Source organism: Macaca fascicularis, chromosome 6, assembly GCF_037993035.2.
Source record: "Macaca fascicularis isolate 582-1 chromosome 6, T2T-MFA8v1.1".
Taxonomy (NCBI): Eukaryota; Metazoa; Chordata; class Mammalia; order Primates; family Cercopithecidae; genus Macaca; species Macaca fascicularis.
In genome coordinates, this window is record NC_088380.1 from 163,986,929 (window position 1) to 164,013,101 (window position 26,173).

The following is a 26,173-nucleotide window of genomic DNA, read 5'->3' on the forward strand; positions in this document are numbered from 1 at the left end:
CATCACACACCGAGGCCTATTATGGGGAGGGGGGAGAGGGGAGGGATTGCATTGGGAGTTATACCTGATGTAAATGACGAGTTGATGGGTGCTGACGAGTTGATAGGTGCAGCACACCAACATGGCACAAGTATACATATGTAACAAACCTGCACGTTATGCACATGTACCCTAGAACTTAAAGTATAATAATAAAAAAATTAAAAAAGAAAAATTTTTTAAAAAAAGAAAAGAGATTTGGACCCAAGTCACCTGGCTAATTCTTTGTTCTCTCTGGGATTTAGCTTTCTTGTCCTAAAATTAAAGGATTCGGCTGGATCAGTGCTTTTTCAAACTTTAAAAAACATTTTAATATAAAATTTTACAAGTCATCACTATCGCCAAATATAAAACAGAAAGAAGTGGAAGTTCTCTGCTTGAAGCAGGGCAGGGCAACTGCCCGGACCCCCATGTCCCTTGGCCTGTCCCTGACTTTCAGGGATCTACAAGGTATCTTCCAACTCTGACCCGTCTCCTCAGGGTGTAAATTCAATAGTAGAAATGAAAAGACAAGAGCCAATTTAGAAAGTCACCTTGAAGCCTCATTGTCCTCATCTCTAACATAAAGTTGGACTGAATGATTTCTAAAGACTCTTCCAGTTTAAAACTGTGGAAACTTGGCTCACATTTGTAATGCCAACACTTTGGGAGACCAGAGTGAGAGGATTGCTTGAGGGCAGGAGTTTGAGACCAGCCTGGGTAACATAGTGAGATCCCATCTCCACAAAAACAAAAAATAAAAAAATTAGCTGGGCATGGTGGTGCACACCTATAGTCCCGCTCTTTGGGAAGCTAAGGTGAGGGATTACTTAAGCCCAGGAGTTCAAGGCTGCAGTGAACTATGATTGCACCACTGCACGCCAGCCTGGGCTACAGAGTGACACCCTATCTCTATTTTTTTTTTTTAAGTGGAAATTGGATATCTCTGCCAATGATAGCAGGAATTCACAAAAAGTGATGGAGATTAGCCAAACATAGAAACCTTTTCAGGAAGTAACACCTTTAAGGTGATTAATAACTGTGTGGCTCATGAGAAAGCATGTTGTCAAAATACAAGCATGACCCCAAGAATGTCCCCTGAAAATCAAGTCGGACATTTCATGTGTAACCAATATAAAATCTGAAATAATAACAGCCAATATTTAATGAGTTCTCTTTGTGTTTCAGAGCATCAGGGTTAAGTGTTTTATATGTCTTATATCATAAATATTCACAATACCCACATTCATTATGTTATCCTATTGTTATCCCCATGTAATTTTTGAGAAGGCTGAGGTTTAAAGAAGCTAAGTATCTTTATTTAGGTTACACATATAGGACAAATATTAAAAGTTGGATTAAATGTTCTTCAATGGACATTTTCAGATCTAAGCTTGTTTGGGTCTGATAAGTCTTATAATAGAAGCTGAAAAGGCAGAGTTGGGGCAAGGATTTTTTGGTGAGTTTCTAACACAGTCCAATAGAGGTGTTGAGTCGGGACCAGCAGGCTTGCTCCGGGTTGCCCAGCAGACTTACTCGAAAGACAGCACAAACATCATCAACAGCAACAATTAAAAAAAAAAAATAGCATTACTACAAGAAGAGGACTGAACACTTTGTTAAGTATTTTCTCATTTCCTCCTTACAATTCTTTGAACGAGATAAAAGTAAAATTTTGTTTTAGTGAGGAAGCAATGGAGCTATGAGGACAGTAAGTAATTTTCCCAAGGAAGCAAAGTGAAAAGTGTAAAGGCAACAGCATGCCTTAGGATGTAAGGATTCCCTACACTTTGCTCCTACTACACATTAGTGAGAGCTTTCCTGATATCTTTGTGGTTACCTAAGTAGAATTACGTTTTGCGAGAAGGTAATTCTACTTACCTTCATGATTGCAAGCATCTCAGCCAGCTTCTCGCTGCGAGTTTGTGAATTCACCAGTCTTTGGTGACTTTGCAGAGTATATTTCCATTCACCTGGACTCTGTAGGCTGACAAACATGAGTTCCTGGGCTTGTAAACCTGAGAATCTGTTCCTGGGGTGGCCTCTGACAAGGAAAGAGGCTGTATCCACCTCAGCACTATCTAGTTTTCCAGATTAACAACTAATAACAGCATCGACCACTTATTGAGCCTTTTTTGGGAATAACATTATGGGAACGCTATATCCGAAGTGGTAATACAAGGAGTACCAGGAGGAAAGTATTAGCCCAGCGAAGTGACCCAGAAAGGGAGATTGAGGGTGCTAACACCAAACCTCACCCTTTTCCACAATCCGTGTTGAGGCCACTTCCATGACAATGACCCAATGTGGTGTTTCCCAAAGTGGGGTACTACCAGGAGCACACAAGATGGCACACGGACAAATCTGGTTTTAACATGTCTTTAATAGTTATGTATCTACTACAATTTATATTCGAAATAAGTGTTTTAAAATTTATGGTGGTGGTTTACAGTTTCCTCCTAGAATAAATTTGTTTATGTGGAAAAAATAAGTCAATTGAAAGAATACTATTAAGCAGACAATACTATTTGAGGGAAGTAGGGTATGGTGGAAATTGCCAGGCTAGGTTGCAAACCGAAGCCTGGGAGCACTGAATCCTTGGGATAGCAGTGTGAATCATGATTCATTATAATTTGCTTTTAAGTAGTTTCAAGAGTGAAATGTAATAACCTCCACTGGACATTTGAAGATACAGAGGTGATGCGCAGAGTCTAGGGCACTTGAAGATCTCGGACTGGTGCAAAAGTAATTGTGGTTTTTGCCGTTAATAGATATAAGCACAGAGGAGCAGGGAAGATGGTCAAAAGAGATCTCAGGCCCCCACGTTCTGCCAGAGCACAGCAAGCAAATGTGCCTTCTGCCACAAACTGAACCCAAATTTCTCTGAATCCAAGAAAAGGCTGTTCTAATTCCAAACAAGCTCATTGTAAACCTCAATAACATGAAGTTAGTGTTGTTCACATTGCTTTCCAACTGTGTTTCAGATTTATATAACTGGTTCCTAATGCATAATTAACTGCTGTTGGAATGAATCCTTGTCCCCTTGCGTCTGTGCCTGCTGGACTTCATATCTGTGTATTAATAGTCACTTTTGTTTGGCAATCTTGTGAAAAATGTAGACTAATTTTTAATTCTTAAAGAGATAATGCATTCACAAAATTTTATTTTTATTTTAATTTTTTTTAGATACGGGGTTTTGCCATGTGGCACATTTCAATAATTTTTTTTAAAAAGTTGCAAAATGTTATGCAGTAACAAATCTCCTATCCTTGTCCCAAGTCACATTGCTGTCCTACATCACAGCAACCATGATAGTTAATTTCTTATAAATTTTTCCAACAATACTTTATACAAATACTTGTAATACAAATAAACATTCTTCTTTCCTTCCTTTTTAAATAGTAGTAACATACTCTGCACACACTTCTTAACCTTTCTTTTAGTTGGTTAACAATGTATCCTGGAGATTAATCCACATGGATACACAAAGATACCCTTCATTCTGGTTATGGTTGCATAATACTTCATTGCATGCATGAAAAATTTCTTTTAGTGATGGTTCATCCATTTCCAGTTTTTTGTTATCATGCACAATGAGAAATGAATAGCCTTGTAGATGTGTCATTTTCCATAAATATGTTTATAACAGTGATTCTCAACCAAAGGTGATTTTGCCCACCAGGGGACATTTGACAAAGCCTGGGGAAATTTTTGGTTGTTATAAGTGGGGAGGAGGGTGCAATCAACATCTAGTGGGTAGAAGCTGAGGGTGCTGCTGAATATCCTACAATTCACAGAACAGACTCACAACAAAGAATTATTCAGCCCAAAATGTCAATAATGCTGAGGTTGAGAAGCTCCAGTCTGTTGAAAACATTTCTAGAAGTGGAATTGCTGAGTCAAAGGATATTTGCATCTGTTATTTTGTTGACTACGAGCAAATTACTCTCTACAGAAGTTGTACCAATGAACATTCCCCAGGGCCACATGTGAGAAGCCTGTTTTCTCAAAACCTCACCAACACCATTATCTTACGTTTTGATCTTTGCTTATCTGATAGGGGTTTAAAAAATAGTACCTAAGTATAATTTATTTGCATTTCTGTTGTTATAGTGACATTAAGCATCTTTCCATATGCTTAAATATTTATATTCCTTTTGCTCATTTTCCTATAAGTTTATTAGTATTTTATTTAATTTATAGGAGCTCTTTATCTACCAGCTAAACACTTTGAGCAGACTAGTTTTAACCTACATTTTCATTGTCAAGAGATTTTTATCCACCTACCAATTTTTCTGGAAATCTTATTCCAAATTATTTCCATTAAGAGTTTTGTCATAGGGTTCACGATAACATTTTCTGCTGCATACTTGGTTTTACTTGCTATTCCTTCAATCAATTAACAAATATTAATTGAACATCACCTCAATGCAAGGAGTTATTTCCTGAAATGCGATGAAGTTGTTATGCACTTATGTATTTTGGCTACTGGTCCTTCAGCGCTTAAAAAGAAGACACAAAAAATACGTTCTTTCAAAATCATTAAACATTTCCTATTTCTTATTCTGGGAGGAAGGTCTTCGAAGGAACATTCACAGCTTAGAGATGCCAAGAGAACAATACAGAGGATGCCTTGAGAATCTACTTTATGCTTGGAAAATATCAGTTAGTTCCTGCTCTTAATTTCCACATAAATCCATTTCTCTCTTCTCCCTTTTATAAGAAAATCCAAACACACATGTTTTCATCATGCTAGGATCATGTTACCTTCATCTAGTAAGAATGGGGCTTGGACATTATTCCTGAGTTATCATTTCACTTATAAGATAAATATATCCATATAAAAGCACACTGAATTACTTTATTAGAATCTATGAAGAAAATGGCTATCCCTCAAGAAGAACATGAGAGATACTGTCATGAACTTGAGCCCCCATGGATGTAGATGAGCAGGTGGCAGGTGCTCTCTAGCTGCTGCTCACCGCTAATGGGGTTATGCGGTTACAAGGGTGTGCATCATCTTGCACACCCAGCATTTGATGCATACCCCTATTCCTCTCCCATAATCATCCGAGTTGACACTGTGATGTTTTTAAAACTTCCGACAGTATTAAAACATTATTTTCATTTCCCTGCTTTTCCTCCTGCTTCACACTCTCTGTAAAAACTTCAAATATCATAAGAATATATAAGTTTGTAAAATTCTGCCACAGTGGAACCCACCACAAAGAACCAGTGTTAGTAGCTTGGAATGCTTTTCTTCTTGTATTATTTCTTTGGATATTGCATATGCTAATATATAATCTCTTCTTCCAAAAATGGGATGATGCTCCATCTGTTGCTTTAAATCTACTCTTTAACATTTGGTGTATACTTTTGTCCCTCCGTATAGACGAACTTTATTATCTGTTAATGGTTACAGAGTAGTCACAGAATGGATGAACCATAACTAATTTAACCATTTGTCTATTGATGGAATTTAAGTTTCTCCAGTTTATTTTAGTGTAATAAATAATGCTGCTGTGAACATCCTTTTTATTATATCTTTATATATTTTGAACAAATGTTTCCATAGAATAAATCTGATCAGAGAAATGTATTTATTCATTTTAGTTAATTGTTTTTAATATAAGAAAATAAATACATGTTCATGGCAAAATATTCAAAGAGTATAGAAGGATACAAGGTAAAAAGAAAAGCTCCTTGGGAGGCCAAGGTGGGTGGATTGCTTGAGACCAGGAGTTCAAGGACAGTCTGGGCAACAGAGAAAGACCCTACCTCTTAAGAAAAAAAAGAAAGAAAGAAAGAAAGAAAGCTTTCTTCCCACTCCCTACTCCCAACCCCCAGGATCACCCACACAGGTGTCTGCTCTTAATAGTTTCTTATGAGAAAATACATTTTAATAGATGATCCTAAATTGCCCTCTGAAAACTGTGTGTGAGTATAATTCTTTTTCTTTTCTTTTCTTTCCTTCTTTGTTCCTTTCCTTCTTTCCTTTTGAAAATTCTCACTTTTTTCATTTGGCTGGCCAGGGTGTTACTATTTTAAAATGGCAGACTTTAAAGGAAGTGAAATTGTTTTCCTCATAGCACATCCAGCCACATGGTAACCCACAGTGTGAAATGCTGAGGCGGAGAAAGCCAGCCAACGGTGGGCCAGTGATGAGTGAGAGGTCTTATGGAAAATAAGAGAGAAAAGAAGGCAGGTGTGGGATGGATCAGTTTCCTGGCTTTAAGGTGGTCCAGGGAGACTTGAAATTAATGGCCTTAGCTCCAGACTTTCCCAGAGCTTCACAGTAGAAGGACGTTAGGTCTAGCTGAAGATGGGCTGGGGAGGTAGGAACTAGGAACAGCTCATTGCAAATTGCTCTGGTGTTTTACGAGACACTAATTTGTCCATAGAGACAGTAATGATCATATCTTTTTGTTTTGTTTGTTTGAGACAGTGTCTCACTCTGTCACCCAGAGTGCAGGGACATGATAATGACTCACTGCAGCCTCAACCCTCCAGGCTCAATTGGTCCTCCTGCCTCAGCCTCCTGAGTAGCTGGGACTACAGACATGTACCACCACACCTGGATAACTCTTTAACATTTTTTGTAGAGACAGGGCCTTACTATGTTATCTAGACTGTTGAACTCCCAACCTCAGGCGACCCTCCTTCCTTGGCCTCCCAAAGTGTTGGGATTACAGGCATGAACTATTGCTACTAGCACTTGCTAGTAGGTTTATGTAATTTTTAAAAATTATCTTAATTAGCTCAATGATTCAGAGACTATTCTTATGTCACTTTTGAAAAACGAAGCAACTGAGAGGCTGAGACATTTGCCTCAGGTTGTACAGCTGGCAAGGAATGAAGTTAGGATGCAAACCCAAGTCTGCCCTACTTGAAAGCTCCAGTTCTCCCCTACTCTGCCTCACCAGAGGAGAAAGCTGAAAACTGCTGTTTTTCAGAAAGGTGGAGACGTCCTTTTCCCATGAGTAGCAGACACATAACTTCTTATCGGCGTATCTGCTGGACTAGTCCAACAGCAAAGGAGCCAATGTTGTTGGAGCAAACAGAAGTGGCTATTCTGAGGAACCAGGGAGCGTGTTCCACCTTTGCAATCCAGCATAAGCATTGCTCAACCAAATGGGACAGAAACAAAGCTCTGCTAGGCCACGGCTTGGTGAAATGGGTCACGCAATTGATTTTCCAGCGCTGAGTTCAGGGAATGATAGTCTTCTGTGCAAAGTCCCAGCAAGCGCTAAGCCAGGAAGCATAGTAGTTAGGTTAACAGGCTCTGGAGTCATAGAGTGGAGCTTGTACACTGCTCTTCTACGTATTAAGAAGGTTGGCCTCTGTGAACTTCAATTTTCTCATCTATAAAATGGGGAGATAATATGTTATAGGATCGTGACGAAATGGGATGGAATGTTGAGTGCCTGGAATATAGAAAATGTTCAGAAATAATATCCTTTTCACTTTTTTCCTGTTTCTCTCTTTGAAACTTATAATGCAAGCTCTATTTCATACAAAATATTAACATAAAAAGCCACCCTGCCCCCTCATCTATCTATCAAGCAATGCACATTTATGGGGAACCTGATGCTGACCCATTTGTAAACAACTTGTTTCTGGGTTGGGGTTTTGTACATAGCAGAGCAGCTCCCTCGCTGTGAGATCTATTGAAAGTCAGCCCTTGATACAAGGGTTTGTTAAAAAAAAAAAAAAGAGAGAGAAAAAAAAGAAGGAAAGAAAGAAAAGAAGAAAAGAAAGGGGAAAAGAGAGAGAGAGAAACAGTAACATACAAAGAAAAAAGATATAAAAGCTGATTGCACAAGCTTACCCCTGTGCAAATTTGTAAGTATCAGCATCTTGAATTGTGTCTGACACGTGTCAGATGCTTGGGATGAAACATTAGACTATGAGGACGGCATATCTTTGAACATGGCCAAGAAAAGAGACAAGGGTAAGCAAGGTCCTGTGACTTTCGCCCCAAGTAATGCAGACAGAATAACAAGTAAGAATGAGAGCAGGTTGTACTTGGCCTCTCCCTTTCTCTGGTGGCTTTTGTGTGGTTTCTTTGGAAAGTTTTACCCTGGCATTTTTCAGAAATAGCACAGTTGTTTGGGATGATTATAGGCAATCACCCTTTCCCAGAGACTGAACTGTGTCGGGCTTAGTGACCGGCCACTCCCCAGGGACCAACTAGGAAGGACATAGCTGGTCCTGCTGTTTACCAAGTGTTGGATCTTGTGAGATGCCAGAAGAACCAACCTCAGGGTCTTTGGAAAGACCGACCAGCCCGTCAGGATGGATTGTAGTGGTGGGGTCCCAAGCACTCATTTAGGAATGAGAGTGACGTTAATGGTGGAACATGAAATCCATCCCAATAGAAGAGCAAGCCCGAGAGCAAGCTCATCTGACAGACTGTTAAGGCACAGGCACAAAGGAGGCCATGTGAGTTGGGAGGAGAACTCCTCCTTGGAAATCTTGGAGTCTCGCTGTCCACTAACGTAACCACTAGCTACATGGGTCCACTGAGCACCTGAAGTATGGCAAGTGCAAATTGAGATATGCACAAAATACACAATTTCAAAGACTTAAGTACAAAAAAAAATATCGCATTAATTTTTTTGTGGATAACAATTTTTTTAATATACTATAACCAAGTAAGATTTTATTCTCACAAATGCAATGCTGGCTCACTATCCTGAAGTCAATTAAGATAATATACAACATTACTTGAATAAATGTCAAAAAGAAAATTTCAATAAACAAAGAAAAACATTTGACAAATCCAACACTCATTGTGATAAAACCCCCGGTACATTAATAGAAAAAAAGTTTTGAGTCTTGCAAAAAGTCATCTATGAAAACCTACAACTAACATTATACTTAATGGTGAAAGACTGAGTGCTTTATCTGTAAGTTTGGGAACAAGACATAAATTTCCACTTTTTTTTATTTTTTCTGGAGTCTTGCTCTGTCACCCAGGCTGGAGTACAGTGGCACAATCTTGACTCACTGCAACTTCCACCTCCTGGGTTCAAGCGATTCTCCTGCCTCAGCCTCCCGAGCAGCTAGGATTACAGGCGTGCACCACCATGCCCAGCTAAATTTTGTATTTTCTTAGAAACAAAATTTTACCATGTTAGCTAGGCTGGTCTCAAACTTCTGACTGCAAGTAATCCACCTGCCTCGACCTCCCAAAGTGCTGGGATTACAGCACTTTGGGATTAGCCACTGTGCCCGGCCAATTTCCACTTTTAACACTCTATTCAACACTGTTCTGCAAGTACTAGCCAGATAAATGATACTATAAAGCGAAATGAAATTCTCCAGATTGAGATAAAAAAGTAGAACTATTTTTCATGGCACACCACATAATTTTCCACACACACACAAAAAAAATTGTAAGGAATTTACTAAAAACCCACTAGAACTATTAAACAAATTCATCCATGTCAAAAGATACAAGGTCAACATACAAATTAATTTCTTTTAAACTTTTATTTTAGGTTCAGGGGTACACGTGCAGGTTTTTATATAGGTAAATTACATGTTGCAGGGGTTTGGTATACAGATTATTTCATCACCCAGGTAATAAGCATAGTACCAGTAGGCAGTTTTTCAATTCTCACCCTCCACCCTTGAGTAGGTGCTGGGGTCTGTGGTGCCCTTCTTTATACCCATATGTGCTCACTGTTTAGCTCCCACTTACAAGTGAGAACATGCAGTATTTGGTTTTCAATTCCTGTGTTAGTTCACTTGGGCTGATGGCCTCCAGCTTTACCCATGATGCTGCAAAGGACACAATCTCACACTTTTCTATGACTGCAGAATTTTCCATGGTGTATGTGTACCACATTTTCTTTTTCTTTTCTTTCCTTTTTTTTTTTTTTTTTTTTTTTTTTGAGACAGAGTCTTACTCTGTCACCCAGGCAGGAATGCAGTGGCACAATCTCAGCTCACCGCAAACTCTGCCTCCCGAATTCAAGTGATTCTTGTGCCTTGGCCACCCAAGTGCCTGAGATTACAGGTGTGCACCATCACGTCCAGCTAATTTTTATGTTTTTAGTAGAGATGGGGTTTCACCATGTTGCCCAGGCTGGTCTCGAACCCCTGGCCTCAAGTGATCTGCAGCCGTGGCTTCCCAAAGTGCTGGGATTACAGATGTGAGCCACCACGTCTGGCCTCACGTTTCTTTATCCATTCTATTGTTAATGGGCATTAAGGTTAATTCTATATCTTTGCTATCGTGATTAGTGCTGTGATGAACATATGTGTGTATGTGTCTTTATGGTAGAATAATGTATATTCCTTTGGGTATATGCCCAATAATAGGATTGCTGGGTCAAATGGTAATTCTGTTTTAAATTCTGTCAGAAATCACCTAACAATTTGAAATGATAATATTTTAGATATTAGGTTAAACAAAATATATTGTTAAAATTATTACTTGTTATGTTTTGCATTTTTGAATGTGCCTAGTAGAAAAAAAATGTAAGTTACATATATGGCTCATGTTACATTTCTATTGGACAATATCACTTTAGAACTTCACATAGAATTTTTATCCCTATTCACAATTCCAGTTAGTATTTGCCTCCACTGTCTGCCCTCATCACAATGCTGCTAGGCTGTTAACAAGCCAGACTTATCCAGTATTTTTCTACTCCATGATTTTGCCCTGGCTGCTTGCTCTACCTAGGATACTCACTCCCCTAGACCTTCTCCCACATGGCTCCTGTTCGACTTTTTGGTCTCTTCTTAAATGCCCTTTCTTTCTCCAGAGAAGTCTGTCTTGGCCACAGTTCGGTCACATCAACTGTTCTATTCTCTTTCCAGCACTTCTTTGTCTTGTCTGCCTTCCCGAGTATACTACGAGTTCTGTGAGAGTCTACTATGTTCGTCAGTTCATTTCCTGAACTCAGAATAGCACCTCACTCATGGCTGGCCCTCCATAAATATTTCCTGAATGGCTAAATTTACTAGCCTTAAATCTGGTTAAGATTGTTTAAACTGTGCTCCAATCTGACACCCTTTGTTTTGAGCTAATTAAGCTCCACTTAGGGCTAGCCACTGCTGGGCACTGGGTATATGGGAAGATGCCCTGGTCTCTGACCTTAGGGAGCTCAGGACAGTAGGTTCCAAAGACAAAAATGTCAGCAAATGGTGTTGTCATGTCACGTGCCATGAGCCTGTTGTTTTTATTTCACTATACGTGCTCTAAGGAAAGAACCCAACAGAAGTCAAAACACGGCAACCTCAAGCTCGGGCTGCCTGTTTACCAGTAGCTGCAGACAGTTCTTGAAAAGGCAGCTCTGCTGTGCTCTACTATTTGTGAAAAACAGGTTAACCATTCCAAAGAACTGTGATTATGGTCAGGACCAGAGCATGCATTCCTAACTCTAAATGAGAAGATAGTTTGAGCCCAAAGGGCACGTTTGCAGAGGCTTTTGCGGGAAGACAAGTCTCCTAATTTAGCATTAGACTACAAAAGCAAGTTCTAGACTGATAAGTAGAGTAAACACTCATTTTCCTTTATATATACTCTATAAAAGTGCAGGGAAAAAACAAATATACTCCAAATGATTAACCTTGGCTACCTCAGGGTTATGGGGAAGGTTGGGATAATAACACACTATAAATATTTTCTTCTCATGCCTCTATAGTATTTTGTTTTGTTTGTTTGCTTGTTTGAAACAGTGTCTTGCTCTGTCACACAGGCTGGAGTTGATGCCACCAGCTCTATCACAGCTCACTGCAGCCTGGAACTTTGGGCCCAAGCGATTCTCCCACTTCACCCTCCCAAGTAGCTGGGACTACAGGCGCACACCACCAGGCTTGGCTAATTTATGTAATTTTTTGTATTGTCTCACTGTGTTGCCCAGGCTGCTCTCAAATTCCTGGGCTCAAACGACCTCCCACCTCAGCCTCTCAAAGATCTGGGATTGGCTGGGCATGTTGGCTCATGCCTGTAATCCCAACACTTTGGGAGGCTAAGGCGGGCAGATTGCCTGAGCTCAGGAGTTCCAAGCCACCCTGGGCAACATGGTGAAACCCCATCTCTACTAAAAGACAAAAAAAATTGGGGGCCGGCACGGTGGCTCACGCCTATAATCCCAGCACTTTGGGAGGCTGAGGTGGGTGGACCACGAGGTCAGGAGATACAGACCATACTGGCTAACACGGTGAAACCCCTTCTCTACTAAAAATACAAAAAATTAGCTGGGCGTGGTGGCAGGCATCTGTAGTCTCAGCTACTCAAGAGGCTGAGGCAGGAGAATCGCTTGAACCCGGGAGGCGGAGGTTGCAGTGAGCCGAGATCGCACCACCGCACTCCAGCCTGGCGACAGAGCAAGACTCTGTCTCAAAAAAAGAGAAAAAAAAAAAAAAGATCTGGGATTACAGGCATCAGTCACCATACTGAGCCTCTATAGTGTTTTTATTCGTCACAATAAACATAAATAGATTTCTTACTTTCAAAAATGGATCCCAGCACTTTGGGAGGCCGAGACGGGCGGATCACGAGGTCAGGAGATCGAGACCATCCTGGTTAATACGGTGAAACCTCGTCTCTACTAAAAAGTACAAAAAACTAGCCGGGCAAGGTGGCGGGCGCCTGTAGTCCCAGCTACTCGGGAGGCTGAGGCAGGAGAATGGCGTGAACCCGGGAGGCAGAGCTTGCAGTGAGCTGAGATCCTGCCACTGCACTCCAGCCCCGGCGACAGAGCGAGACTCCGTCTCAAAAAAAAAAAAAAAAAAAAAAATGGATAAAGTTGTTTTTACTTAAAGAAGTAAAAACCAAACACCACAAAGCTTTCCTGTATTTGATAGGGTCTGCTTCTGGCATCTTGAATTTTTTTTATCTCAGTTGTGTTCCTCAGCTACTAAATCAAAGATCAGCTTCCGGGCTGAGGACCCAAAAACGGGAAGTAAAGACTGAATTCACTTCGGGAGAATTTGATGATGTAATGGGTCCCTGGATACTAACCAAGCCCCTTCATATAACACAAATCTCTTGCGATAGTTAAGGCTTCCTTAACTTCTTTAATTGGGAAAGTACCCTTTATTGAGGGCACCTGTTATAAGCCAGTTAATTTGTTTACATCATCCCATTTTATTCTCCAATCAACTCTCAAAAGGTAAGTATTATCCCCACTTATCGGATGTAGAAACCAGGGTTCTGGGAAGTTTAATGAATTGCCCAAGGTCGCAGAGCTCCTATGATAAGAGGCAGAGACCTACTTTGAACATAGCTTTTCCAAACTTGTGCTCATTTCACCATCATTTGCTACCTCCTTTAAAAGAATAAGGTAGAATGGGGTTTGAGCCACAATCCTGAACACCATAGTTCCAGATATTGAAATCCAAAACATAAAAATTCCCAAAAATATAGTTCTGGAAAAAATAATTCTAAAACTTTTTTAAAAGACATTTGCTTACATTTTAAAAGTGGATTTATTTGAGAAATGTATAAAGACATGACGAAATGCTTCATAGGCCACTGTGTGCGATAAAATAGGCAGTAATAATATACATTCTTTTGCAAACATAAACACTTAGGTATACTAAGGACAGTCACATGGGTATAACAGTTTTGAGCAGACAAAAAGGCTGCTCAAAACTTGAGCAGCTAAAGAAATAGCTGGTATTCAAGGGGAATGCCTTCAGCTTTTGCCCATTCAGTATGATGTTGGCTGTGGTTTGTCATAGACGGCTCTTATCATTTTGAGTTATGTTCCATTAATATCTAGTTTACTGAGAGTTTTAAACATGAAGGGATGTGGAATTTTATTGCAAGCCTTTTTTGTATCTATTGAGATAATCATGGTTTTTGCCTTTATTTCTATTTATGTGATGAATTACATTTATTAATTTGCATATGTTGAACCAATCTTGCATCCCTAAAGCCTACTTGATCATGGTGGATTAGCTTTTTTTTTTTTTTTTTTTTTTTTGAGTCAGTCTTGCTCTGTCACCCATGCTGGAGTGCAGTGTCATGATTTTGGCTAACTGCAACTTCTGTCCACCTCAGCCTCCCGAGAAGCTGGGACTAGAGGTTTGCACCACCATATCCAGTTAATCTTTGTAATTTTTTGTAGAAACAGAGTTTCACCATGTTGCCCAGGCTAGTCTCGAATTCCTGGGCTCAAGTGATCCGCCCTCCTCAGCCTCCCAAAGCGCTGGGAGGCATGAGCCACCCAGGCATGAGCCACCGCGCCTGGCTGGATTAGCTTTTTGATGTGCTGCTGGATTTGGTTTGCAAGTATTTTGTTGAGAATTTTTGCTTCAATGTTCATCAATATTGGCCTGAAGTTTTCTTTTTTGTTGTATCTCTGCCAGGTTTTGGTATCAGGATGATGCTGGCCTCATAGAATAAGCTGTGGGGGAGACGCTTCTCCTCAATTTTTTGGAATGGTTTCGGTAGGAATTATATTGGCTCTTCTTTGTACATCTGGTAGAATTCGGCTGTGAATCCATCTGGTCCTGGGCTTTTTTTGGGTGGTAGGCTATTTATTACTGATTCAATTTTGGAGCTTGTTATGGATCTGTTCAGGGAATTAATTTCTTCCTGGTTCAGTCTTGGGAGGGTGTATGTTGTCCAGGAATGGATTCATTTCTTCTAGGTTTTCTAATATGTGTGCACAGAGGTGTTCATAGTAGTCTCTTTGATTATTTGTATTTCTGTGGGGTCAGTGGTAACATCCTCATTGTCATTTCTAGTTGTGTTTAATTGGATCTTCCTTCTTTTCTTCTTTACGAGTATAGCTAGTGGCCTATCTATCCTATTAATTTTTTCAAAAAACCAACTCCTGGATTCATTGATCTTTTGCATGGTTTTTTGTGTCTCAATCTCCTTTGGTTCAGCTCTGATTTTGGTTGTTTCTTTTCCTGTATCTTAATTACGGAGGTTATTACACAACTGTATACATTTGTCAAAACTCTCTGAAATGTACATTGGTAAATTTTATTGTATGTAAATTATACTTTAACAAAATTGATTTTTAAAACAAAAAACTAATATGCAATATATTTCACCTTTAAATTTTTAAAAAAACAAATAGCTTATATAGCCAGGTCATCTGAAATACTACGATAGACAACCTAAGTCTTTTAATGAGATGGTTCAAAAACAGCAGAAGAAAAGTCTGTGCCAACTCTCAGAGAGAGACTAATTTGCCTTCAGTATTTGTTCTTTTTGGGTCCCTGGCTAATTCAATGGTGTCCACCAACACTGATAGCAGATCTCCCCCACCTCGTCCATTCTGATACACATACTAATCTACTCTGTAAACACCCTCACAGACACACCCAAAATAATGCTTTATCAGGTATCTAGACACGTCTTTTTTTTTTTTTTTTTTTTTTTTTTGAGACAGAATTTTACTCTTTTGCCTAGACTGGAGCAAAGTAGCACAATCTCAATTCACTACAACCTCCGCTTCCCAGGTTCAAGCAATTCTTCTGCCTCAGTCTCCAGAGTAGCTGGGATTAAGGCGCCTGCCACCACACCCAGCTAATGTTTGTATTTTTAGTAGAGGTGGGGTTTCACTAGGCTGGTCTTGAACTCCTGATCTCAGGTGATCTTCCCATGTTGGTCTCCCAAAGTGCTGGGATTACAGGTGTGAGCCACCATGTCCAGCTTTAGATACTCCTTAATCCAGTCAATTTGACACCTAAAATTAAGTCAACAAGTCCACTCCTCATCGATTTGGCACCCATACACATCTTAAACCACACGTAATTTCCAAATGAAGACAATAATAAAGCAGTAGTTCTGCCTAACATGATGCAACTAACATAATGAGGCTATCCTGCATACAACAGAAAATTCACTAATCGTGATTTTTGAGATTTTAGACGTTAGGGACTTAGACTTTAGGGATTTTTATCTTTCAGGATTTCAGCATTTGAGACTATGACATTCAGAATCGTGTCTTTTGGGATTGACTAGTAGTGGGTATAATGACGTATTTTGCAACTGGTTCCAGAGCTGAATTAAAGTCTATTCTCAATGGCAGCTCAATTCTAGGCACCTGTGAAAGGCCTCTTCAATCCAAAAGCACTTTCCTAACTATCTTTCCTTGGAGTCTGATAGACCACCAATGGAATTTGTTCCACTGGGTAAGGCATCAAATCCCCTGAGATCCCTTCTCCAAGCACAAGGATCCTTAGAAATAGGTAACACGTAACATCATTATAAATCACAGATACCATCATGTGAATTAGTTATCAGGGAAATACAGCTAGCAAGTTTTCAAGACAATGAGACACAGGCCCAGTAATACTTGATGGGGAGGTTGGGGAGGACGTGGAGAAGAGGTAGTTGTAGAGCAGAGTCAGCAATGTCCTTTGGGAGTGTCATTGTGGAACTGCGGATAATTAAAGGACATGGAGAAGCCAGAGGCAGAAAAAAAAAAAAAAAAAAAGGTGCCGCTAAGGGTATGCACCACAATCCAGGTCAGGCCCCAGCTCAATTACTATGCTAATATGGTCATGGATAGACATGGAGAAGAGAAAATTGTCACATATGTGTCCATGGATTTCTCTACGCATCTCAGCTACGAGTTCTGCCGATGCTGCCATTTGTCACAAGGGCAGTGGGGTACATGACCCAGTGTCTCAATGAGTGGAAGCCTGTCACCAAGAAGAAGACTCTGAAGGCATGTTTTCCCAGCAGTCTGCTCAGAGTGTTTATCCCACACTTAGGGCCAAGAGGCAGTTTTGGATATTTGGTTTGGAGGGTTGGAATTTGTTAAAAACTCAGTGGATCTTATCTAGTAGTAGATTTCTGGAGCAATCTGGACAAAAATATTGTCTTCTCTCTTACATGAATGGGATGTGCTTGTCTCCCCACAGAAGAAGCGCACGCTGAAGGGGTCCATTGAGCTGTCCCGAATCAAATGTGTCGAGATTGTGAAAAGTGACATCAGCATCCCATGCCACTATAAATACCCGTTTCAGGTAAGTCCATCAGGTGGGTAGTTCCCCATTTCCTGGACCGCGGTTAAAATCCTCAGTCACGTCCAGGTGCAGTGGCTCGCGCCTGTAATCCCAGCACTTTGGGAGGCCGAGGCAGGCAAATCACGAGGTCAGGAGTTCGAGACCAGCCTGGCCAACATGGTGAAACCCCGTCTCTACTAAAAACACAAAGCTAATGTTTGTATTAGCGTCCTGGTGGGTGCCTGTTATCCCAGCTACTCGGGAGGCTGAGACAGGAGAATCATTTGAACCCTGGAGGCAGTGGTTGCAGTGAGCTGAGATCGCGCCATTCACGCCAGCCTGGGTAACAGAGTGAGACTCCATCAAAAAAACAAAACAAAACAAAAGGCCTCAGTCACTGTGAGAGAGGGTGGACAGGGATGACTCTCTACTCCAAGGTTAGAACTTAGACAAATCCCATTAGGAAACATATGTGTTCCTTCAATCAATGACATTTATTTGTTAATTCTTTCACTTACTGAACACACATTAAACACAAAATCTTAAAAAGGTGGTTATTCCTCATACCCCTTTCCCTCATGTCTTCTCTTCCTCAAGGGAAGGCCCAATTAGTGAGGAAAGAAATAAAGCTGCTATCGGGGCCCCAAACCTAACGTGCTTTAAGTGCAGTTTACTCATGATTTGAAGCAACATATTGCAATTGCTGGGTATGAATTGCTTGGAGATTCTGAGGCACAAAGATTCAGATTTTATAATCTGAGGATTATCTGGAAATGCACTGTCTAGTACAGTAGCCACTAGCCACACAAGCATGTTCACATTTAAATGTATTAAATGATATTAAAAATTCTGCTTCTTAGTCACACTGGGCACATTTCACATGTTCAATAGCCGGATGGCTGGCAGCTACTATACTGAAACAGCACTGGCTATAGAATGCTCCTATCACTGCGGAAAGTTCTTTTTTTTTTTGAGACAGAGTCTCACTCTGTTGCCCAGACTGGAGTGCAGTGGCGCAATCCTGGCTCACTGTAACCTCTGCCTCCCCAGTTCAAGTGATTCTCCTGCCTCAGCCTCCTGAGTAGCTGGGACTATGGGCACGTGCCACCACGCCCGGCTAATTTTTGTGTTTTTAGTAGAGGCGGGGTTTCACCATTTTGGTCAGACTGGTCTCAAACTCCTGATCTCGTGATCGACCCGCCTCGGCCTCCCAAAATTCTACTGAACAGAGTTAGTGGAGGGTATCTTTAAAGTCCTTACCTTATGTATGAATCTTGGCACTTCTGGCTTCAAAGGCATGGGTATCTCCTTGCACATTTCAGGGTACCATTCTTGCTTACCAACCTGAGGGATGAGTATATATTTAACGTGGCATAGAAAAGAACTTTTTTCCTACTGGAAAAGTGACCCTCATGAGTTGGAATTTTGAGGACTGAAAATAAAAGGAATAGCATGTATTTTTCAGTTGTTCAAAGTCCCAATGATAATGAGTGCCTAAAACAGTGGTGAAATATAAAGAAGACTGCAGTTTAGTTAAAGTATTATACCAATGACAGTCTCTTGGTTTTGAAGAATGTGCTGTGGTTATGTAAGATGTCATCAGTGGAGAAAGTAGGTGAAAAGTACACAGGAACTCTGTACTATTTCTGGAACTTCTTGTGAATCTTAAACTATTTCAAAATAAGAAGTTTTCAAAACTCTCATTACACATTTGCCATATAATATCTTTCTCTTTCATGTGCCAGAAATATTTTTTTTAATCACTAAAAACTTAAGATGAGAAATAAATGTGCTTTCTAGTCAAGAGGAGAACTTTCTCCTGCTGTTTTAGTTAGTGATTGCTCTCTTGGGGCATGGAATCTGAGACAAGCAGCCGAAACTGCTTACCCTGTGTTTTCGTAGCACCCAAACATCTGGATGAAAAGGATACTGGCCCCCTAATTACCCAAATGTTTGCCTATGTGACGATAAACACCCGAGACCCCACTCTTAGCTCAGTAGGTCTGCTGTCAGTCAACTATCTCCATGCACACTGCTCACCTTGGACTCTGTGTGTGTCTCCAGGTCATGCATGACAACTACCTCCTGTATGTGTTTGCTCCAGATCGTGAGAGCCGGCAGCGCTGGGTGCTGGCCCTTAAAGAAGGTAATTAAACTCCTTTGCCATTGAATCACTGACACCCTTGATCCTATAGTAGGGTTGGGTTCCACAATAGAATAGACTGTGGTGTGAGAGCAGCTGATGGCTGGTTTCCCTTTTGGGGTTAGTGGAAGTTTCCACGGTTTCATTCCGGGCCCAGGAGGCAATAACTGGTATCATTCAGGGCTGACCAAATCCAGCCTGCTGCCTGTTCTTGTCAGGCTCTGAGCAACATTTGTATATAACTCATTTCAAATAGTTAAATAAGTACCTACATAAGACCCTTGATTTTGTCTCATGGTCGGTAAAACCTAAAATATTTACTGTCTGGCCTTTTAAGAACAAGTTTGCCAACTCCTCGTATAGTATGAAGAAGCAGAGCATAGGCCCTAGTGTGAAATGACCTGGGTTTAAATCCCAGTCTGTCACTTGCTATGTACACTTGGGTGAGTTCCTTAATTGCCTGTGCTTCAGTTTCCCATTTATTTAAAAGGGAGAAAAGGAAGGGATAACAGCACCTGCCTTTGGAGCTGATGTGAGCAAAGTCCTGGGAACTAGGTTGGCCCATAGACAGCACGCAATAAATATCAGCTAGCTTTCAAGCGTTTCAGACCATTGGTAAGGGTATTTCTTAAGCCTTACCTTCCTGACGGCACAGTTAGAGGCAGTAGTGTTTAAGCACATGGGATGTGGATCCAAGCATGAAGGTGAAAATCCCAGCTCTGCCAATGATTAGCATGTGACCCTGGGTAAATTCCTTGACCTTCGTGTGTCTCTGTAAATTTTGACTAAAAACAGTCATGGAGCTGTTGTGAGAACTGAATGATTGAGGACTTAGGACAACACCCATCCCAAAGAAAGCACTCGATCAATGTTACCATTATTGTTCTTTAGCCTGAAGCACTGGATGTGTCAGAAGATCTGGATTCAAATACTAATCTGCCTCTATGAAACTATGAGGACTAAGGATAAGCAAACTATTTGTTATCTCTGAAGTTGCAATTCCTCTATCTGAAAAAAAACGAGAATAGAAATACAAGGTGTATCTTATCCCAAGGTTGTTGTGAGCCTCAAATGAGTTATGAGCAGACAAGTGCTGGGTAAATGGGAAAGGGCTCACAGTTCTAACAGTCATGGGACATAGAGCAAACACAAAAGTAAGAAGTAATCAAAATGGGCTGGCTGCAGTGGCTAACACCTGTAATCCCAGCACTTTGGGAGGCCAAGGTGGGAGGATCACTTGAACTCAGGAGTCCAATGCTACGATGAGCCATGCTCATGCCACTGCACTTCAGCCCGGGTAACATAGTGAGATCTCATCTCTACTAAAAATAAAAACATTAGCCAGGCATGGTGGCACAGGCCTGTGCTCTGAGCTACCCGGGAGGCTGAGGTGGGAGAATCATCTGAGCCTGGGAGGTCAAGGCTGCAGTGAGCCAAGTGAGCCGAGCCTGTGTAACCAGCAAGACCCTGGTCTTACCCCACCAAAAAAAGGAAGAAAAAAAAGTAATCAAAAGGGCCCCAGCTATGATCATTGGCTTTTTGCCCTCTGTGAAGGGATTTCATACACAGGATGTTAAAATTGGAAGGAACATTAGAGATTAGCTATCTAGTTCTGTGGTTTATTTATTTATTCAAGGAGACAATGTATTAGTCCATTTTCACACTGCTATAAAGATATGCCCAAGAGTGGGTAATGTATAATGAAAAGAGGTTTAATTGACTCACAGTTCTGTATGGCTGAGAGGCCTCAGGAAACTTACAATCATGGTGGAAGGTAAAGGGGAGGCAGTCACCTTATTCACAAGGTGGCAGGAGAGAGAATGACAGAAGGAGGAACTTGCCCAATACTTATAAAACCATCAGGTCTCATGAGAACTCACTTACTATCACAAGAACAACATGGGGGAAAATATCCCCATGATCCAGTTACCACCATCTGGTCTCTCCCTCAACACGTAGGAATTATGGAGATTACAATTCAAGATGAGATTTGGGTGGGAACACAGAGCCAAACTATATCAGACAGGGTCTCACTCTGTTACCCATGCTGGAGTGCAGTGGCACAAGCATGGCTCATTGCAGCCTCGACCTATTGGGCTCAAGTGATCCTCCCACCTCAGCCTCCTGAGAAGCTGGGACTACAGGTGTGTGACACCATGCCCAGCTAACTTTTTTCTTTTCTTTTTCTTTTTGGTAGAGAAGGGGTCTCACTATATTGCCTAGGCTAATCTCCAGCTTAAGAGATCCTCTTGCCTTGGCCTCCCAAAGAACTGGGATTACAAGCATAAGCTACTACACCCAACACTGTTCTGTGCCTTATGTATGTATTTGTTTCAGTAGCAGAGCCCCCCTTTTTCCCCAACCAAAATCTTACTTCAAAGCCACAAACCTACAAGGGAAAAAACCAAAGTTGCTGTGGTTAAAGGTAGGAGAGTTGGAGGGATGGTGATTCCACCTTCTCAACCTTCTCATTACCCTTAAAGGCACTTTTGTAGAGCCCAGTGTTTAACAACCTCATTGGCTCAGATGAGGGTTTGCCCAACCTAAGAACACACAACTAATGCAAGGCAGAGCCGGATGTGAGCCTAGATGTGCTGATGCCTAAATGTAACATGAACTACCCCAGTAAATAGCACAGTGCATTTATGTGCTCAGGTCAACCCATGCTTCTGAATGGTCTGGACAATACTCATTCAGGCTCACTTAGCCAGGTCTAAACTCGAGATGGTATAAAATTGGTAGCCCTTGATAGACTGACCTGGAAATAACTCTTCTGTTGGTGCCAACCTATTTCAGAAACGAGGAATAATAACAGTCTGGTGCCTAAATATCATCCTAATTTCTGGATGGATGGCAAGTGGAGGTGCTGTTCTCAGCTGGAGAAGCTTGCAGCAGGCTGTGCCCAATATGATCCAACCAAGAACGGTAAGAGACTGGGAATTCCCTCTATTCTGTGAAATGACCATAGAAAGGTAAAAGCTTTTGGCCTTCAATCATTGAGGGTATCAGGAATGGAATGCAAAATTCTACATTTTCAGAATTTTCCAAGAGGAATCATCTGTGTTTTCTACCAGTCTGTTGGTGCTTCCATCTCAAAGCTGATGTCTTTATAGCTCCTGACCACTTAAAGTGTGTTCTTTGGACCAGCAGCATCAACATCTCCTAGGAGCTAGTTAGAAATGCAAATGATCTGGCCCCACTCATGACCTACTAGATCAGAATTTTCATTTTAACAAGATCCCAGGAGACGTATGTGCACAGTACAGTTTGAGGAACCCTGCTATAACCCGCATTTGAATGGCATGGTCTATTTAAGTCTTAAATTACAGAGGCAGCCTTAAGAGATATAAAATATTTATTTCTCACAGTGGCATCATATCACACATATATTTAATTATACAAATTCAACTCTATAGCCTTAAAGGTGAGAGGAACTTTTTTTTTCTTTTACTTTTTACTCTGTGGTTTCTCCTTGCCTCCTCTTCAAACTTGCCCTTGACCTCCACAATCTCAGAAAGGAGAAGGCCACAGTCTAAATGCAAAGTGAAAACAAAAAAAGCTATTTCTTTGCCTTTGACATTAAAGGCTCAGGTCCGGGGGACTGGGCTGCAACGGGATTTTAGTAATGACTTTCGAACCTTAACCTCCAGTTGTGTAGAACTCCACTCGAATGCATTTCACATTCATTATGCTCTTGTTCCTCTCAACCATCTGGGGTAGATGGTGTCATGTTAAGGGAATGGGCTGCCTTGAGCAATTCAGTATGCTCCAGGTCACACTGCTGGAAGTGCTCTGCAAATTCCATTGTTGCATAGGAATGATGGACCGTGTGGATTGTTCTCCTTCCATGTTCCTCTCTTCTCAACCTCTTTTGCCATAGTTTCTCCTTCTCATTTATCATTTCCTTTTGTGCACTAAAACTTAATACTGAAAATTGGCAACCCAAGGCGGATGTAACACATGGCTCGGTTTTCTGTGGCTTCCTGATTCATAGCCCCTCTCATTACCACTTTAAAAACCACCACTTTTCACCCTGCGTCTTGGGGAAAAAAAGCCCTTCAACGTAATCCATCCCTGGGCCCAGAAGAATAATACTTAATAAGTTTTAGAAATTGGTAAATATTCAAGTGATCCTCCACATTAGTCCTGTGACCATATTCATGTGGGCCAATATTTAATAAAAAAGAAATGGAAAATTTTCTATGGATGGGATCCACCGTAATAACAGAACGGCATGGGCTTACCTCAGTGAGTGAAAGCCCTTTCCAAAGTCAGGGATCTGGTCTCCAAACTTCTGCCAATGCCTTGCTCTGGGCCCTCAGATGAGTGACTTGGCCATCAAGGGGCCCCAGTGTCCTCATCTCAAAAATAGCAAGGAGTTCTGAGGGGCTTAGGATGAAATAATATCTAAGCCCCTTTCCAGTTCTGAAATTCTTTGACTCAGTATTTCCATTCTGCAGTTTGCACCATGCATGCCGCAGCTATTCCTCTTTGGGGCGCACAGTATTTCCCTCCTCCAAGTGATACACATGTGACTGAGGTGCTAGGAACATCTGAATGACTCACCAGAACTCCAGTGCAGGAGGGCTGGTCATGCTGAGCTGCTCCCCACGTGAAACCAGGGCCTGAGCACTTTTGGGGTCCTGCTGTGGGTGTCGTGCAGTCACTCTGCTAATGGTTTTGCTTTTGCATTGCAACCCATTGCTGTCTCCCCCTTGAACATCTCCTCACTCTACCTTCTTCTGATTTGGTTAAATAACTTCGTGGATCCGAGTTTTACACAGTTGAGACTAGAGTTTTCAAGAAACACACTGCGCTGTGAATACAGCTCATGGTCACCTCCCTGGGTGAAGGCTCACAGGATTCCTGGTACCGAGCACATTGCCAGTGCGGGTCTATGAGCACTGGGCTTTGGATAACCCCTCTGAGCCTCTAAGTGCATTTCCTCACCTGCAAAATGGGGAAAATGATAATAGGTAGCTACGTGTAAGGCTGGGAGATTCAATGGTGTTGTGGAAAGCAGTACAGCTGCCAACATATACAGAGTTCTCGATAAATGGTAATTGTGTCTACTTGTCTTCCTTATTGGTGGTTGAAAGAATCTAAGGCCGAGATATAGCCTCAGAACTTGTGTGTGTTTGGGAAGCAGCAGACCTGGTTGAGTAAAAACAGACCCAGCCACACCCAACCCATAGTAACACCCATGTCTTCAACCAGAACTGGCCCTGATCTCTCCACATACCAACCCCACACAGATGGAAAGGAAAGAAGGGAAAAGCAAGGCCAGAGGAAGAAGAAAGAGACACCAGTCATAGAATATCCGGGGATGGAAGTGGCCAAGGCTCACAGCTAGTATTGGTGAAGCCAGAGTTAGAACACCAGTCTCCCAGCTCCAAGTTGAGTTCTAAATGGGAGCCATGCTTCCTATTATAGGGGTTTTCCTTCTTCTCTGGTCATCGCATACCCAGGTCACTACCCCAGCCTACTGTTTCTTGCCAAGTCTGCACGGGGCTGGGCTCCAGTGTCAATGTGTGACTCTCCTCTACTGTATCCCTGATGTGGGCTGTCCAACTTCAAGTCAACCTCCTACAGAAATGAGGAACTCATCACCTACCTATGCAGCCCATTCTTTTCTCATCTCTCGTTATTAAGGATGTCTTTGTATTAGCCTGAAGCCTGTGCAGTGCCTCCCGTACCACAGAGAGCCCCAGACACAGCCACACACCTTTGATTCATTGAGTCCAGGAATGGCCTTTGCAGAGCTACAAAGGAGAAATAGTGAGAGACGAGTATGAAGAAATGAGAGGAAGGAGGGCAAGAGAAAGAGAGAGAAGAGAAGAGAAAGGAGGAAAGAGAGAAGAGAGAGGAGAGCTAAACAGAGGGAGACATGGAAACAGAGATAAGCAGAAAGACAAAGACAGAGAGATGCTGGGTTGGTATAGTTTGAAAGAAGCAGAAATAACACATATTCAGATGCCTTAAGGCAACTAAAAGTGGATTCCAGCCCACTCAAAAAGCAGCACAATGACCTCCCACCTTAGCCACCCCCTCCTCAAGCTCACAACTGAGTCAGGAAGCTAGTGAGTCACTGTCCCCCTGAGTCACCAATTCCCACTCCTGAGTTTAGCAGGTGGCAGAGACATTCCCAGAAGTCTCTATGCCTACAGGGAAGGGTGCAAGTCTAACCCCACTGTCAGGCTTTTCCTGGGAATACAGAGAGACAGGGTCCCTGAATATGGACTTCTGGAAGCTTCTGGTGTCTACTAGAAAAGGGAATCCGAAACCAGCAGGCCCAAGGAGATAAAAGACAGCTTCTGACAAAGCCAAGTCGGGTTTCACTGTGTCTTATTGCTCCTTCTGGCCCCCTTTCTTCTGTTGTTTTCCCTGGGCCCTTTTTCTCAGAAAAGCCCCCTGGCTGCTCACTTCCGGTTGGGTCCATTGGTTTTCATGCTCATTTTTTCTTTTCCTGTTTTTCTCTTTTCAGCTTCAAAGAAGCCTCTTCCTCCTACTCCTGAAGACAACAGGGTGAGTGAGAGCCCTAGCTCTGGGTGCAGGTCGGCCCACAAGCTACCTGATTGGCATGTTCCTATTTCATGTTCCCCTCTGCCCATATTTTTCAAACCCTGGATGCATGCAGCAGGCTGTCACGATTCAGCGGAACTCAACACATTGGGTATTTTTGGGCTTCAACTGACTTGGGGGTCTGTCCCCTTAAAGAACCATTCAGCTGCTAAATCTCCATGTCACTTTATTTATTCAACAAATACTGATATCAAATTGGGTGGCCATTCACCTGACCACTTTGGAGTATAGTAGCAGCGCACTCTCTATAAAAGTGTGGCTGGCATGGTGGCTCACACTTGTAATCCCAGCACTTTGGGAGGCCAAAGTGGGAGAATCGCTTGAGCCCAGGAGTTCGAGACCAGCCTGGACAACAAAGTGAGACCCCCATCTCTAGAAAAAAATTTTAAAAATTAGCTGGTGTGGTGGTGCACGCCTGTGGTCCCAGCTACTCAGCAGGCTGAGGTAGGAGGATCACTTGCGCCCAGGAGGTCAAGACTGCAGTGAGCCATGACT

General features: G+C 41.8%; 1 protein-coding gene across 1 annotated transcript in view; it reads left to right on the top strand.

Moving 5' to 3' along the window:
* ITK (IL2 inducible T cell kinase) overlaps positions 1 to 26,173 on the top strand; it is a 75,384-nt gene that overhangs the window by 11,580 nt on the left and 37,631 nt on the right. Inside the window, exons 2-5 of the mRNA XM_005558384.4 lie at positions 16,870 to 16,974; positions 19,018 to 19,099; positions 21,893 to 22,021; positions 25,581 to 25,621. Of these exons, the coding sequence (XP_005558441.1) occupies positions 16,870 to 16,974; positions 19,018 to 19,099; positions 21,893 to 22,021; positions 25,581 to 25,621 (357 nt within the window). The remainder of the gene's footprint in view (positions 1 to 16,869; positions 16,975 to 19,017; positions 19,100 to 21,892; positions 22,022 to 25,580; positions 25,622 to 26,173) is intronic.